At 39.6% G+C, this 17,690-nt stretch overlaps 1 protein-coding gene across 1 annotated transcript in view; it reads right to left on the reverse strand.

Moving 5' to 3' along the window:
* Window positions 1-17,690, reverse strand: part of SRGAP1 (SLIT-ROBO Rho GTPase activating protein 1) — a 281,502-nt gene that overhangs the window by 134,795 nt on the left and 129,017 nt on the right. Inside the window, exons 2-3 of the mRNA XM_077775205.1 lie at window positions 11,186-11,381; window positions 6,507-6,669 (exon numbers count right to left, since the gene is read on the reverse strand). Of these exons, the coding sequence (XP_077631331.1) occupies window positions 6,507-6,669; window positions 11,186-11,381 (359 nt within the window). The remainder of the gene's footprint in view (window positions 1-6,506; window positions 6,670-11,185; window positions 11,382-17,690) is intronic.

Consider the following 17,690-nt stretch of genomic DNA (forward strand, 5'->3'; position numbering starts at 1 on the left):
CCCACAAACCATGAGATCATGACCTGAGCCGAAGTCAGACACTTAACCGACTGAGCCACCCAGGTGCCCCCCCACTTTTTTTTTTTTTTAACTGCAGACACTGACTGGTATACTCTGGGCCAAGTTTCTTTAAGGTTTTAGTTTACAATAAATAATTCTTCTCTTGTGTGTCTTATAAAATATGTTCCTTGTACGAAAATCAGAAATCACAGATAAGCAAACAGGAGGAAAATAATGTAAGAGATGTTCATGTAAAATAATTTTGGTTTATACACTTCCATTTTTTTAAGTTTTTTTTTTTTAAGTAATCTCTACATTCTACATGTAGCTCAAACTCACAATCCTGAAATCAAGAGCTGCATGCTCGACCAACAGCCTGTTTTTTTTAACCATGAATAAGTTTCACATGTTTGCAACAACTGTTCTCAATGTGATTATGGGTTCAACCACTAACATGAGACTGTCAGTACGACCACACCATGCTGCATGACAAAATGTCCCAACTTAGCTCACATCAGGTTTTTAATCACATCACTTTCCAAGGAGACATACATATACACCTGTTTAGTGCCCTCTTTAGAAATCTTTAATAGAGCTTCTGAATTGATGGTAAATACTCTTACCTGGTAACTCATCTGCTACGTTTATAGCCAGGACACATATCCTTTTGTCACTAAATAATTAAGGCTACAACATCAACACAAGAACAGTAGTACCAACAACTGCTGTTTATTAAGCACTATGTGCTAGCCATGCTGCTCAGCGACTTATAAATTCAAAGCATTTTCTAAAATATTTCAGAAAATTACATCATTAAAAGAGAATTTAGTTTTGACTTATTTCCAGAAAAATAAGCTAGCCATAGAGTCAATAAAACTCAAGAGAACCAGAGAGCAGTGTTAGCTTGAACTATTCTACTTATTTATCCAGGTCCCATCAATAATTAAACTGTCCCCTGATGCCACCAGCATACCATTTAATTCTTCTGCTACACTGCACTGAAATGCTATGGAAAAAGTTCCTCTTGTTATATTATTTACTACTGTTGCATCAGCATACTAAATTACCTGTGGTAGCTCTCTGGTAATAAAATAGGCAATTTATTTTTCAGAAAATGAATTACTCATTGGTAAATCACAGCCATGACCGTCTTTACTCCAAAAAGGCAAAAGATAAAAATTCCGTCCAAAGCATGACATTCTAATACCACTCTTTGACCTAATAATTCTACTTCAAGGAATATAGAATAAGGAAAAAATACCACAAATGTGTGAAAGCTTTAAACGTCCAATAAGAGGAAAAGAACATGGTCATGCAGATAGTGAAAACATGATGTAGGCAAGAAATATCTTGTTTGAAAAGATTATTTCCAGACATGGAAGATGCTAACAAATTTTACAGGAAAAGGGCAGGTTCACAAACTACATGCAACAAAGTCTCAATTTTGTAAAATAACATTTATGTATGTTTGTACATTACATAAATACATTTATACATACAAATGCTAAAAAGATACAGCCCAAGATTTTAACCGCAGGTAGCGTTACTATGGAGAATTAGTTCTATTTTTTCAATGTTTTCTAAATTTCTACAATGAATATATATTTTTATATTCAAAAAGAAACAGATTCTTTCTCTTTCATAGATTGGTAGTTCTCAGATTTTTAAAAACAAGGATAGAGCATTAGAGATCTGTTGTAGACTAGTATCTTTTCTAACTTATATTAAAGCCTCTGAATGCTTTCAGTGGTCTAACTGAAAACACATTTTTCCCCCTAAGAAATGATTTTGTTTTCTTTCTTTTCATGCTGGGGTATTTAAGTAGAGTATGACTGGCCTTAATCACAAATGAGTATGATTACAAATTTCACTAATAATGTCTCCTTCCTTTCAGATTGGGCCACACAATCAATAACATCAAAACTGGGTTAATTCCCAGTTTGAATCTGATAACCTCTGGCATTTATGCCAAAGTGGAGTAATTTTCAGTGGCCTCCGACCAGTCTCTGCTGTTTTGAATCCCCACCTATAGCTGGGTGGCTGACAGATTTTGCTGCCTCATCCAGAATTGTCATTCTTCAGGATTTTTATAAGAAATGGAGAGAGCCAAGACCCTAGGGTCCCATTCTAAGAAGTGTCCGACCTATGCAATGAAAAACATCTCCAGTTACCACGGAAAAATAGTGACAGAGTCATCGTAACTATGAATTACGACATGCAGGCAAAGACAAACTATATACCCACTAGCCTGGCTCTGCAATTTATATCTCTGAGTCTTTTATTTCCTCCTCCCTGAAATGTGGATTATAATACCTGTTAACTGGGCAGCTGCAAGGATGCATGAGCTAATGTGTGAGAAACACAGAGCATAGTGCTTGGTGTACAGTTAAAATTCCCTAAGTGGTAGTGTACAGATGTTGTTACTGAAGAAATAAACATACCTGTATGCATATTTATGCAAACTAAGGAAGGATAAAAACATTAATAATCTGAAAACAATCCACGGGGAAATGATAGCCTTGAAGATAATTTAAAATTCACAAAGATAATTTAGCAGCGGCAACTGCTACCATTTTGCTGTGCTCCCTCTAAACTACATACTTCTATTAACAATCGTAAATTTGAGAAGTAAGATCATGTGATAAGGTGCTTAAATAAAGTGACTGCTGCAAGCTGGCTGTGTACTTTACTGCAATTATGACCGCTGACGTTAATTACATTTTTATGTGTAGCATATGAACTGCACATTTTCTGACTGCAGCCCCAGGCCCGATGCAGGACACTCTCTTTCGGCATGAGTAATGGCAACAAGGCGGCAGAGCCTCATCACTTCGGGAGGCAGGGCTGGAGAATGGGGCAAGAGACACCTGACCACCTCTTGTTCTCTGGGAAAGAAACCGGGGCTGATAATGAAACAAACCCATGTGCACAAGGAGGCTCCGACTCCTGACCTTCTAGGTAAAGCAGACGTTAAGAGAGTAAAAGCAGAGTCCTACCCTGTCCATATCTAACAGAAGGTCTGGAATTGAGTAACTCTTATTGTTGAATGAATGAAGAAATCAATGAAGCCTCAAAGTCCTAACTCTCCATGTGAAACAGCTATGGGGGACCTCAGAGGCATGGGGAGGGGGGAGTTGGCCAACACAGGTATTCCTTGGGTTATTCCCTGATTTCCCACTAACTGTTGAAATGTGAGAACCAAAATTTTAATTCGGCTACAAGCAAGGAACTGGGAGGACATTTCCCAGAGTGCTTACAAATATGGTCTAGAACTTCATAATAAGGGAAATGCCAGTGTTAACGATTTGGACGTGTTTATCACAGTTGTGCCATATATTCTCCTTAAATGAGGACAGATTTAGTATAATGGCTTGAGGAAACATTTAGTATAATGGTACAGAATGAGTGTTTACAATACAGACAATAATAAAGATAATAGCTAAAAATTACCTAGGACTTCCGGAGTCCAGACAACTGGGCTAAGTGGCTTTTCATGATGACTCATGAACCCTCCATACAATGATCTGAAATGTTACACATCGACTTTATAGATGCAGAAAGTGAGGCCTAAAAGGTTTACAATTACTCCCAAGTCCGCACGGCTACTGATAGTGATAAAGCCAAGACGCATACCCAAAATACTGGATTTCAGAGCCTAAAATATGAATCACTGTTATTCTGACAAACAGGATTCATTTAGAGTTCTAAAGGCATAAATCGAATCAACATTTGAGTAACTGGGTCCTGTTGTTTTTTACTTTTTCTACTTGTAGAAAACCATTACTGGTTCTGATGTGATTAAAATTTAAGTTTTAAAGCTGTTCCCTATACCTATGTGTGGAATTAGATACTTAAAAAAACTTTTTTTTAACATTTATTCATTTTTTCAGAGACAGAGAAACAATGTGAAGGGGAAGGACAGAGAGAGAGGGAGACACTGAATCTGAAGCAAGCTCCAGGCTCTGAGCTGTAAGCACAGAGCCCAACACAGGGCTTGAACTCATGAACCGCGAGGTCATGACCTGAGCCAAAGTTGGCCATTACTTAACCAACTGAGCCAACGAGGAGCCTCTGGAATTAGATATTCTTATAAGTGTCTTCCTGATTATTATGTCCACTTGGGCACAAACACATTCCTAGAATTACCTGCTCCAAACTCTATTTGACTGAACAGTTTGGGTAAAAGGATTTTCTACCACCACCTAAACTGAACACAATACAGCTTTGTAAGAGGCTGAACCTGTCAAGCACCCAGTATCTCTCTGGATCTCCACACAGACTTGGGGATATTTTTGAAAAATGAAGAAGTCTCAAAATCCTCTCCCAAGAAAGACAGGCATTGTGCGAAGGACTCCATAATAGTCCTAAAGGTCACTTCAGACTGGGTCTGAGGATTTCTTTCCATTCTGACAGAAAATAAGCTTCTGGAACTTTAAGAATGGAAGAGGAGCTAGATCGAAGAGAAAGGTTTGGTAATCAAATAAGAATAAAAGGGGTGGGGGGAGAGCAGAAAAGATTAGTCTTGCTTTTTAATCTAAAGGGACCTAAAGTTGCCTGGACTTAATAGGCATGGGTTAAGCCTCCTGTGAGATGACAAATGTGTCCCAGTGGGCTGATCCGGCTTCTCAGTAAGTTCCAATCTGTCCCTTTTGCCTTCCGCCTCTTGTTCTTTCTTTTTCCAGTAATAATATGCATGGAAAGGTGGGCTGTGCAGTGTGCTAGTGCTGCGTGAGAAAGGGAACATTCAATACTTGTAATCATAATGACTGTTAAGTTACATACAACCTGGCCAAGGGACCTCAAACTCTTTCCTTCCCCTGAACGTGTCATGTTACTGCTTTCCCTGGGACAGGAGTCTTTGTCTGTGTGATGAACACCTCCTTCTCCAGCAGGTCCCACTCCAAATACCACCCCCACCCCGTGAAGACTTTCCTTGACCCCTCAGTAAGGTGAAGATCTCCAGCTTCAAGCTCCCACAGTGGGTTGTAAGCCCCTTTAGCGTGGCGACTGTTAATTACTGTAATGAGTTCCATGCAGGTAGAGATGTGTCTTTGAACTCTGCCTCCTCAGGCATTTTAATGAAATTTTGTTGAATAGACAAATAAATTAATTCGGCTGGGGTGCTGGCCGCCGACACCCTGGCTGAATGGTGGCAGCCTTCCTGTGACTGGAAGCATCAAACAGCACCACCTTCTTGAGCAGGAGCACTGTGTTTTCTTCCTCCATGCAGCCTTCCCAAGACCTAACACCAACTCCTCCTCACAGAAGATGCTCAAACAAAACAAAAAACAAAAAACCCAAAAAACCAACCAAACAACAACAACAACAAAAAACTCAGTGAACTAAATGAGACCTTGGCTGAAAGGGCTGACTTCTAGAAAATTACTTTACTTTCATGGCTCCATCTAAACTATTTTTCAGATATCTGATTTTTTAAGACACACTGGGTATTTCTCTACCTGATTTCTTAATATGTTCTTCCAAGATTTTTTTAAAGATCCTCCTTTGTTTGAAACACTTTCCACACCCCCCCTATTTCACAGAGCAGAAGAGGACCTGGAGTCTGCTAAACTCCATTTCTAGGTCAGACATAGAACCTAATGTGGATACATCAAACATGGCTAAGAGGCTTTCCAGCTGGCCTGCCTAACACTACATCTTTGTTTTCAAGGGCCCCTTTGAAACATAAATATGTCATTAATCTACAAGGGGGTTCTTTTCCCCCACTTTCTGAAACTAATACTTACTTGCTGAATAGAGTACAGATATCAGAATAGGCACCAAACACCACTAGCACAAAGCTGAGGAGAGGTGGGGAGAACTGTTGTCCTATAAATATAAAAACTGAAAGCTCCTCTCATTGGGCAAGTAGCTGCATTCTCTACACAGGATATGGTCCAATCTTGTTATTGTTCTCAACAAAAATAAAATTACTGAGAGCTGGCTGAGAGTAGTAACAACGATAAGAAGGCTTAAAAGCCCAGCTCCTATTTTTAAAATGGATTTGGGAAGGAGGAAGCTCTCTGGCATATAAGAGACTGAGTTTTCTGTGCCCTGTGGAATTTTCTTCATGTCACCCTCTCAGCGCCTCCGCTGCTAGTCTGGTGAGAGCAAGAAAAAAATCATAGTCACATTTTTCCAAGAGAGCAGCACATCTGGTTATCTTATTTTTCAGAAGTGTCTGATCATGTGTGGGCCCAAAACACAGAATTTAAGGCTTTTCCTCTTTGGTCCGGTTTTTCCTAACTACAGCCAATGCGTTCCTAAGGACAGAGGTACAGTCCGCACGTACATCTCACTTCAAAATTTTGCTCACAGAGTCAGTGATTTACAACTCTGTGAGCATGCCTGCTCAGGTCAAACTTTTTGTTCTGTGTATTTAAAATATTCCTCCTTTTATTTTTGTAGCTAAAACTTAACAGAGTACAATTAAGTAATGAAGGCACCAGACCCTTCCCAGTTGTGCTTACAGGAAAGCACATTATGGCAGGATTGATGGAATGTACCTTTTTAAACATCCTGGTGGAATCCTCACTTATCTGCATGAAACGCATAATCACATTGTTCAGATAGATGTCACTCAAAGTTGCATGGTCTTTGCTTTCTCTTCTCACTTGGTTCAGAAGCAAATACCAGCAGTTCACTGGAGACAGCAAGTTCTGGTCTTTCCTGAGAAGTGAAGAAAAACAGAATTACCCTCGATTTCAAAGCTGCCCCAACCAGCTGGGGGAAGTCACCAAGGCGAAGCAGGAGCCACAACAGATGGGTATTGTTGCTCTTCTTCCTACTCTGGGCATTGCTCATTGGGCTACTCGAGAGCCAGCACATCAGCCTTCCAGGCTGTGATGGCAGAAAGCCAGCAATTCCCTAGGCCTGGAAGAAAAAACTTGGACTAAGAACACCAGTCAAACCCGCACTCCTGACAAGGGCCATGGGACCCTAACACACACAGTACTCAGGCAGGCTTTCAGCTTTCAACATCCATTGAAGAAAGTAGTTGATATTTACATAAAAATCTATTGACTACTGTCTCACAGACAGACTGTGGTTTGCCACTGCTTACAAAGTCTGCTTTGAACGCCCAGTCTGCTGCTGGAAAAGAGATTTGGCTAGGTATGCTTTCCATGGGACATACATTCGAGGATTATTCATTAATCCCCTGATATATAAACTCCAGCTTCCCAAGAAGTGTTCCTGGGAATCACAGCTTTACAACATTGTCTGAAGGCTCAGGAATAGAACCAAGAGGTTTACTGCCTTATTACCTGTCATTAAACTATTTCAGATTTGTAACGACACCTTGTTTTAGTCTAGAGAATAAAGCTAAAAGTGAATATAAACCACAAGACAACTTGTAAAAAAAATCTTAAAGGATACCTCCAAACAAAAAACGGTAACCAACTGGCTTCAGAAAAGAAAAAAAAAGACAGTGGTCTTTAGTTTAAAGTTAGACTTTAGTTTAAGTCTAACTGAAAAATGACAAAGAAGGCATAAGAATGTTTATCCTACGTAGGGCCACTAGTGCCATTTGTACTGGACATGCTACCTTATTATTCACAATCACTTATGATTCTGAACATTAATTATGTTAGGAAAGAAATCATTAAGTCAACTCTTTCTGCCCCTAAGTTCCTCAGATTCAAGATCTGACACTAAATCAAATCCAAATCCTCTCTGGAAGCAACTACAAGTATCAGATGGAAGTAGAAACAGTTGAAGGGGAAAATCCTCTGTTCCAGGGTCCTAGGATTGGTACCCACTAGAAAAGCCCCCTGGCACACTAGAATTACACCCCCAACCTAGACTTCCTTTTTTTTTTTTTAATCAAAGTCATCAAGCAAGAGACACTGCATCTGTGGCAGACAATACAGGCCTTTCTATTGACAGTCTCTATCTAGCCAGCCTAAGAGGTAAATGTTACATTAATATATTAACTTTTATGTATATCCTTTATGCTGAAATAACCCATAAATTCTCTGAGAACATTTCCTACTTTGACATTTCCTACTTCGAGAACGTTTCCTATATTTTTGTATCCTGAGTGCCCTGCCCAGGTTAAGCATTAAATAAATGATTTTTCACTCGCTGAATAAACATGCATTATTGCCTTAATAGTAAGAGACAATAATATACAATGACAGTAATAGCAGCTATCATTTGCTGAGCACCTGCTATAAGAAATACTACACAAGAGCATAGAATATTAATCTATACTGTCCAAGTTCAAATCCCAGAACTATATTTACTAGCTATGTGATCTTGGCCAAATTATCTCAACTTCTCTATGCCTCTGTAACTTCATTTGTAGAGTAGGTAAAACAGCAGTACTTGTAAGATTATTATGAGGATGATTTCAGTTAATATATAGTTTTTAATGCTTACTATAATGCCTTAGATCCACAATAAGTGCTAAACAAAGTTAGCTACAAAGTTAGCTATTTTTATCTAGTGGCTGGCTGGTCTAAAGACTTGACACACATTAACTCTACATAATCCTTACCACTACAGTTTAAGGCAGAAATTCTTTGTATGCCCTCTACCAGTGAGAGAGGTGAAGCTTAGCGCTTTGCTGAAGACCAAACTAGTATCAGAGTCTTTGAGTCCAGGAAGGCTGATCTAAGCCTTGGTCTTCTGTCAGTGGCAAACTTAAGTTAAGGGCTGTTCTACACAATGAGCATCCCAAAGCTGAGAACTGCCAAAGATTTAACATTTGTTTGGTGAAGAGAAGAAGGGACACAGAGTGCATAACTCATGCGGGCTATCAATCACATCAAGGACTTTGTCATGTTTCTTATTTAATGGTCATCAAATCTCATTTTACAAGTTAGGAAGCCAAGGCCCAGAAAGGTTAAACAACTTGACCAGAGTCGCACAGGAAAGCCAATATTCAAACCAGGTCTGTTTGATGCTTTCATAAAGGCTTTGAGTTTCTTCCTACGCCTCGTTTGGCCCTTCTGTAGACTTATCTTCAGTCCCAAATTCAATGAGCCCAAATCAAAGAAAATTCCAAACTGTTTACCTCTTGACAAAAAAACATGTGGACAAACCAGGAGAAAGAAAAAAGGGGCAGCTGAACCACTGAGGGATCAGACTAAGGTGCCTTGGTCCATACAGGTTTTCAGCACAACCGATTACCAAGCGTGGAACACAGAAGATGTTCAAAAATATTTACTGCCTGGACGAATGGGCTGTCTTCTTGTTTGTAATCACTTTAAAAAGGGACAGTTACTGTGAATTCAGTACTGGGTCCAGTCGCCTTTCCAGTTCTAGTCTCTGTCAAGTACGTTTGACATTTGTCCACCCTGGGAATCATCACTAAGATTTATTCCTACATTGGACCAACACTAGAGATTAGCCATCAGAAACAAAATTTTTCCCCCTATCAAGAATTGTGCTCCAAAGCCAACAGTGAAAACAAAGACAGGTTCTCTGCAGCCCCCTCTAGTCTGGAGCTCAGCCTGAGCAGACTGGACCCTGTGTTGCTACAAGGAGGTAGGGGGGTTTTCTGCTTTACCAACGTACAGATAGTACTTCCGCTGGTTGGGATTTTAGGCTGGGGCACAATGCAATAGGGTTGGTAGTGGGGAGGCCCTCTGTTCCACCTCTCTACCTTGCACACGCTTCATCCTCTGCCCCACATGGGACTTAAGGGTGGCTGTAACTGTCCCTTTGAGTTTACAGTCCCCTCTTCCTCTTTTGGCCCCTGGAAATTTCCCTTACTTTCCTATGAGTTCAGTCACACATTTATAGTGATGTCCATTATATTTTAATCAGCATTTCTGGAAGTTTCATAGCAGAAATACTTTTCAGATCGCCTAGTCTACTATATTTCCAGAAAGTAAAGACGGTGCTGCCCTTTAAATACCTCCTAAACAAATCTCTTTCTTTCTCCCTGCTGTATTGCTAGTGAGCACCCCCTACGTGCTCTCCTCCCTCTCCTGTGGCTTCTTCCAGTCTACAGTCCTACCCGGGGTCTTTGTCTTCATCTTATAATGCAGGTCTGAGTTGGTTCACTCTTCTACTTAGAACTCTCCAAATGCTTCTCATGTAGTCAGGACAAAGTTCAAGCTGTGAAATGTGACCTACAGGCCTCCTGAATCTGGTACAATTTACACCTGTGGATTGAATATTTCCACTTGGTGGTGGAAGGGAAAAAACATGGCATCCGCTCCTCTGTCTGAGCCGACAAGATTTAAAACTGGGAATTCTCTTCCTCTGCCTTCTGCCAGCACCTCGCCTCTGCTGCCTTCCCTTCTCCCCCTCCTCCTGTCTCTGCATGACACAGCTTACCATCTCACTACTTGCTCCCACTTGACTCCTTCTGTTCCACACAACTGCCTTGCTCCCTTTCCGTCTGCTCCCTGATACAGGATGTTCCCCTTGCTGGAACATCTGCTCTGGTCCCCTCAACTTGCCAACTAGTCCTTCATGTCTGCACTTACATATCACTTTTTCCACAGCCTTTCCTTGGCCTTCCCTTCCCCACCTCCACTATAAAATGGATTTCCATCGGATCTCTCCATGGCATCCTGCACTTAGCGATGTCATAGTTCGTATATACTCTATTAAAGTTGCCTACTGCTCTTTTTCTGCCTCTAGGATCTAAATTACAAAGTAAATTTCACTATGAGAAAAGCTGTATGTATTTTTTAAACAAATTAAGTACAATTAATTCAAGGTTTAATTATACTTGGTCATAAACATTTTACTAAAAACCCTGAGTTTAAAGTCAGTCTCAAGTGCAGTGATCACAAACATGATTGGGGGTGGGGAGCTAAACTACAAGCACCCCTTACTGCTCATTTTCAGACAAAATCACTACAGAAACCCTGAGGTCCTTGCTCAGAGAAGCAGCCATCATAAATGTGCCTACTGAAATATCTTCCAGAGTAGACAGCAACTCCCATTTTTCTGTAAGCAGGCATTTTATAAACACACACCTTTTCTTCTTATATATAAAGTCCTTCACAAATAAATATTTATTAGAAAGAAAAAAACGTTGAGAGATTTAAAAATGTAATACACTGGTGCTCACAAATTATAAATGCAGAGAGTTGCTTTCATCTGTGAGGATATTCCGATCGACAGCTTATCCGCCGAAGATGGAACATTCCAAAACCAAAAAGGGTGGTGAGAAGGTAGGGTATCACCTTGGAAAGATGAATTTGAGTCAAATCTCTCTTACTTGTACTGCTGATGATCCTTGGTGCTTCTTGTTTTTGCCATGAACCTTTCTGCTAACTTCTCTAGGTTCCGAGAATATTCCGTCTCAATTTCAGCTTTTTTCCGGAAGAAATCCTGGAGGTCCTGGAGAAGTTGAACTCGCATCTCTGTTTGCTGCTCCAGGCATTTTTGTTGCTCTACCAGCTGAGCTCGGATTTCTAAGGAAAGAAGAGAATCTATTTGACGATTTTGTGAAAACTACTGAGGCGTGTGGGTACATGTGAGACGAAAGTAACAAATCCTATTTTACGTTTCGCTCTGTCTTGGACCTTTATGAGACTGCTAGATCCAGATCGGTTCTTTACATAATCTGCTGACCCTTTAAAAGAATGGGCCAAGTCCCAGGAAAGAATGTAATAAATGAGGATAGAAATATGGGTTACATTTGCAATGCTGCAAAAGAGCATGGTCATGAGGGCAAATAAATTAAGGCGTTTAAGATAACAATTGATAACATGTGACATCTTTGGGTAGCTAAGTGCATTGTAATTTTTTCAACAGCATTTTACCTCAACTATCCCTTTCAAATTTGAAAGGCAAAGATGTGAGCATCATTTCTTCCAGATTTCTGAACCACCAAATATGTGCCAGTTGGCAAGCACATCAGACACTGACATCTGGTAATTTTTATTTAGTGTATAAACTTCTAGTTTGTAAAACACATAGCTTCTGGGTTTATAGAGATGCTCTGCCTAAAAATAATTTCCTTGTATATTCAAATAATCCATTCATAAATGGAATCCTCAGATTCCACTTTATTATTCTATTCACAACATCAAAGGGTCTTCACTTGGCCTTCAGTTTTTACACAGTGTTCAAACTAACAGCTCTACTGACACTTATAATCCTGAAAAGAATCCTCTGATGATTTTAATACATTGGGAAGATGAATGTTAGTCTTTTACTGATTGAGGGGAAAAAACGCAAAAGCAAAGGCGTGTCATGCAAAGCTATCTGTAAATGACTGTAATGATGGAACCTGTGTGTTTTAGAAAATGAGATACAGCAATAACTCTGGCTTGTTTTTGTCCGAGGCCCAGCGCTAACCTCCAGGCAAGAATACTCATACCGGAAAACTTTATTCATCTTTTCCAGAGTCAGTGAGTATTCCCTAAAAGCCCTCACTTTCAGCGAATACTTACTGACTCTGGGAAAGATGAATAAAGTTAATAGAATACAAAAATATGCCCAGGGACACTTGGCTGGCTCAGTAGGTGGAGCATGCAACTCTTGATCGCAGAGTTGTGAGTTCAAGTCCCACACTGGTTGTAGAGATTACTTGAAAATAAAATCTTTAAAAAAAAAGAAAGAAATCAATGTCCTAATAACACCTCCTCAATCCCTTTCTAATTTATCCTTCTTCAATAGCGAAAGACTGAGTTCACAATATGTATGCATACATTTGGTCATGTTTCATCAAGCTCAAGTTTAATCAGCAGGCTGGTCAAGTTCTGAACGGGGTGTCAGGAAACTTGCTCAATTTAATAATGGCTAGCAATAATCAAAGACTAATCTATACCCTATTGAAGTAGGTACAAGTATTATCCTCATTTTAAAAAAAAGAAACTGAGGTTTAAGGAGATTAAATACTTTCTCCTGGCAAAAAAAGATACAATAACTATGAAACAAGGCCCTCAATAATGTCACGTTCTAGGCAACAAGGCTTTAGGGGGAGGACTGGGAAGCCACAGGATGCATTTCTTTTTTTATTTATTTTTTTATTTTGAGAGCGAGAGAGAGAGAGAGAGAGAGAGAGAGAGAGAGAGAGAGTCCCAAGCAGGCTCCACACCATCAGCACAGGGCCTAATGCAGGGCTTGAACTCACAAACTGTGAGATCATGACCTGAGCTGAAATCAAGAGTCTGACGCTTAACTGACAAGGCCACCCAGGTGCCCCACAGGAAGCATTCGGTGTCCTGTCTTGGTTTCTTCACCTCTAGATTGGGGGTTCCTATTACTAATCTCATAGAAGTGTGGTGAACACCAGAGTGAAAACATTATTACAGGCTTTTAACTACCATGAACAGCAGCTTTTTTTAGTCAATCAAAGTAAGTGTTTTTCAATACAGTGTTATAATCACCGTGTCTGCCAAACTCTTTCCCCCACAAATGCAGAACTATTTTTGTCTCATGAAGAAAAAAGAAATCAAAGGTGGGGGGGATTTTTCATTCAGGAATCTCAGTACGCCTTTTTCAGATTTGGTAATTTTAGCACATCTTGCTGTGCTAAGAGAAAAATAAATCAATCGTCTTATGCTGTCAACTGGGTTTTCTTTTTTTCTTTTAAGCTGCTTTGCTGCCAAATAAGAAAAAAAAAGTGGCTAAGAGTACAGACCTCAAGAGAACTACACAAAAATTCTGTGGGGTTCCTTCCTCAGCCTCATTCTTAGATTTTTCTCTTGCTTGCTTCCTTCAGGGTTTAAAATCAAGAGCCAGGGAATTTTGAGGAGGACTGTATTTAAACAGTTAAAACCCTCATCCTCTTTTTGCTGGGAGTAACAGTTATTTCATATTGTTAGTAATTTCCTCATCAAAACAGGACACTAGCAGCATTTTCAATAAGGAAAAGGTGAAGGGCCAGAACCTAGGGTATGGTTTTGAGAAAATAAAATATGCTCTAAAATCTGGAGGGGAATTCATTTGATCATCTCTTTAATTTAGACAAGTTGGAGACAAATGAGGAAATGACCACAAAAAAGACAGTAAGAAAAAAAAATCAATACACAAGTACTACCATAAGAAATGTCTTATTAGAAAGAAAAAACCTTTGGGTTCCTTACACCATACCAGAGCCACAATGTAGCACAATGTTAGAGTAGGCCACCTCCCAGCACATGCGGTATGGCTTTCTTCATATGACCTCACTAGATGTGATCTAACATGAAATGGCACTGACGAATTTAAGAGTTTAAATAAATGAGTAAAATATAATAGTCATATACATTTTGGTCCACTGCTCAGAACATATCAAAGAAGCCGGTAGTGATGCACTGTGCCCCACACCATATCAGTCCTTGCATTGGGACCGCGGGTGGCTACAGGATGTAGCACCACTGTCATGCAAGGTACCAAAGAACCATTAGGGCTGGAATTGGTGAAAGTAGCACAGTAAGCTGTGATTTCTAGAAAAAGTGTAAGCCTTATTTCTGTAGAAGGGATTACAGCTTCCTACCCACGTGCAGATTCTTTAAAGATGATCTTTTAGAACACTTTCTATTAGCTTTTTTTTTATTGATCTGGATAATTTATTTTTGAGATTCAAGCTTCATTTTAATTTATAGTTCATCAAGCCATTATTGAGCGATTTTGTGTTAGGCAGGGCATAACAACACTTATGAGGATTTCTAAGACACAACTCCTTCTGGTAGGAAATACAGATCCTAAGTGGATAGCATCAACACACTATGCTCTCTGCTCTAATGGAGAAATGTACCAGGAAGCTATGGAAAGAGGAGCTGACCCAGACAGTGGAAGAGCATATAAGGCATAATACCCTGAAGGATAAGTACATTACAAGGTATACAGCTATAACCACCAAGAAAGTGGAAAGACAACACAAAGAATGGAGAAGTATTTACAAATTATGTATCTAAGAAGGAACCTGTATCTTGAATATGTAAAGAACTCTTACAAGTTATTAATAAAAACATAAATAATCCAACTTTTTAAATGGACAAAGGATGTCAATAGACATTTTCTCCAAAGAAGATCTACAAATGGCCAATAGCAGATGGAAAGTGGCTCAACATCATTAGCTGTCAGGAAGAGGCAAACACCACTTCACACCTGCTTGGATAGTTATAATAAAAAGGACAGATAATAACAAGTGTTGGCGAGGATGTGGAGAAAACAGAACCCTCACTCACTGCTGCTAGGAATGCAAAATGGCACAGCTACTTTGGAAAACAATCTGGCAGGTCCGCAAAAGGTTAAACATAGAGTTAACACAGACATAGCAAATCCACTCGTACCTAGGTACGTACTCAAGAAAAATGAGAACACAAAACTTATGTACAAATGTTTATAATGGCATTATTTATAACAGATGAAAAGTGGAACAATGTACATGTCCATCAACTGCTGAACAGATGAACAAAATGTGGTCTAGGTATAGAAGTGACTCAGCCATAAAGGAGTAAAGTACTGATTCATGCTACAACATGGATGAACCTTGAAAATATAACCTAAGTGAATGGAACTAGGCACGAAGGGAAACTTGACTGCATTATGAGCTATCCAGAACAGAGTAATGCACAGAAAGCAGATGAGTTGTTACTATGGCTGGAGGAGTTGGGAGAAATGGGAGGGGACTGCTAAGGGGTATGCGGGTTTCTTTTTGGGATGATGAAAATGTTCTAAAAGTGACTGTGGTGATGTTTACAAAGCTGTGAACATACTGAAAAACAGTGCATTGTACCCATTTAGTGGGTGAGTTAAATGATAGGTGACTTACTGTTGTTATATAAAAAAAGATAGGGGCCCCTGGGTGGCTGAGTCAGCTTATTGTCCAACTCTTGATTTCAGCTCAGGTAATGAGCCACCAGGGTTGTGGGACTGAGCCCCATGTCAGACTTTGCACTGCGTATGGATCCTGCTTAAGTTTCTCGTTCTCCCTCTCTCCGGCTCATGTTCACAATAAATAAATAAACTTAAAAGAAAAAGATAAACTGCTGCATCACAATTTCATGAAATTTTGGTTGTTGAGACATTTCTAAGAATGATGATAATAGTAATAGCAACAAAATAACTCCTCATATTTCCATCCCTAGTACTTTCTAGTAGTTAATCAAATTTGACTACATAAGGGCAAGCATTTTAAAATGATGTCTTTACAGTGGCTCTTGCTTCAGTATTTTTACTTCATCTTCAATTTATCTATAAGCCAGAACAGTAAATGAACTAAGCAGCTAGGATCACGGGTATATTATTAATTGCTACAATTCTAATGGTATAGAAAATATATACCTAACAGAACATTGGGGGGGGGGCGGTGCTTATTACCATGACTCCCCAACAAAGGCATGAAACACCACAATCTTTTTTAGGCAGAAAAATGCCACCTCCAAGGAGGCTCTAAGCAGTCATTATTTAAATCTGGGTCAGGACCTACTAAATAGTAATAATGGCCATTTTCACAAAGCTAACATGTGCTGTGTTTTAAAAAATGACTCTTATTTCATTTCTGTGTTACCAGAGCATTACCATAGAATGAGTCAACATTAATAATCCAACAAGACACAGAAAAGTATGCTTTCAAACTACTCAATTAATTTGTTAAAAAACTGAAATAGTTCCTGTAAGCTATAAAAATCTGCTAATACTAAAGAAAATGGAATTGGCTAGGAAAGGAGGAAACAAAGGCATTTCTTCCTATTGCTCTGATAAAAAGGAAGTCCCAGTTCTTAAAATAGAGTGAGACCACAGGCTGATTCACATTTCACAGAAAGACTGACTCTATGAGACTGAGTTGCTTCTCTAATATGTTACTAAATGTTGAAGATTAGTGAATAACATTGATAGATGGGGAGTAACACTCATGATCATCCAGCAAATAAAAACACAGCAACATTTCTAAGCTATCACAAACCATCTCAATTTTCTCATAGTCTTGTTTGGTCAGATTTTTTTTATGATAATAAAAAAGTATACATTCTGTTAGACTTTATTAGTACCTTTACCCAATGGAAAATACCAATAAGGTATTTTTCCCAAATGATAGGGGAGAGCCGTTGGAATGTGTCCAAGAACTCCATGCGACTGGTTCTGTCAATTGTTCACATGCTCACCGTTCACATGAATGTCTATACAACCTTGTAGCTGCCGATCAGTGAAATACCAGGTGCAAACTTGGGTGAAATAGTTGTTTAGGTTAGAAATTTGGAGCAAAAAAGAAAACCCCACAAAAGTAAACAAAGATCACTTCTCCATTTCACCAGAAATCTGAATCCAAGATCTATGCTTCTCTTATACTTTGCCAGGAAATTACGTGGCATCAACGTGGACCCAGACTGGAGTTACAGCATTATCAATTATAAGTCATCGGACATAGGGCAAGTCACTTAACCTCTCAAATTTCACCTTGTGAAATGGCAGTCCCACCTCAAGAGACCAGTGAGGATTAAATGAGAAGACGAGAATGCAAAGCATGCCACAATCTGCAAACAATCACCAAACAGGTGAAGATGCTATTATGACTCGTATCAGCAGCCTTTCATTACGAAGACAGTCACGGACTATTCCCTTGAGCAAGGCTCCTTACCAGAGGCTATAAGTAACAGACTGAAGGTCCTGAGCCCTATCGTCAGTGAGAAGAGAGGCAGTGCACACAGTGAGAGCCACTGACCTTCAGGGCCTTAATGTATGAATGTCAAGGAGCAATGGGAGGCATGCAGAAGAAGTTTCCATGGTTGGGCAGAGGGGTGGGCACCGAGGAGGTGACCCTGAGGTTGACTTGGCAGTTTATTGAC

The sequence above is a fragment of the Crocuta crocuta genome, unplaced genomic scaffold (genome assembly GCF_008692635.1).
Source record: "Crocuta crocuta isolate KB4526 unplaced genomic scaffold, BGI_CrCroc_1.0 scaffold97, whole genome shotgun sequence".
NCBI lineage: Eukaryota > Metazoa > Chordata > Mammalia > Carnivora > Hyaenidae > Crocuta > Crocuta crocuta.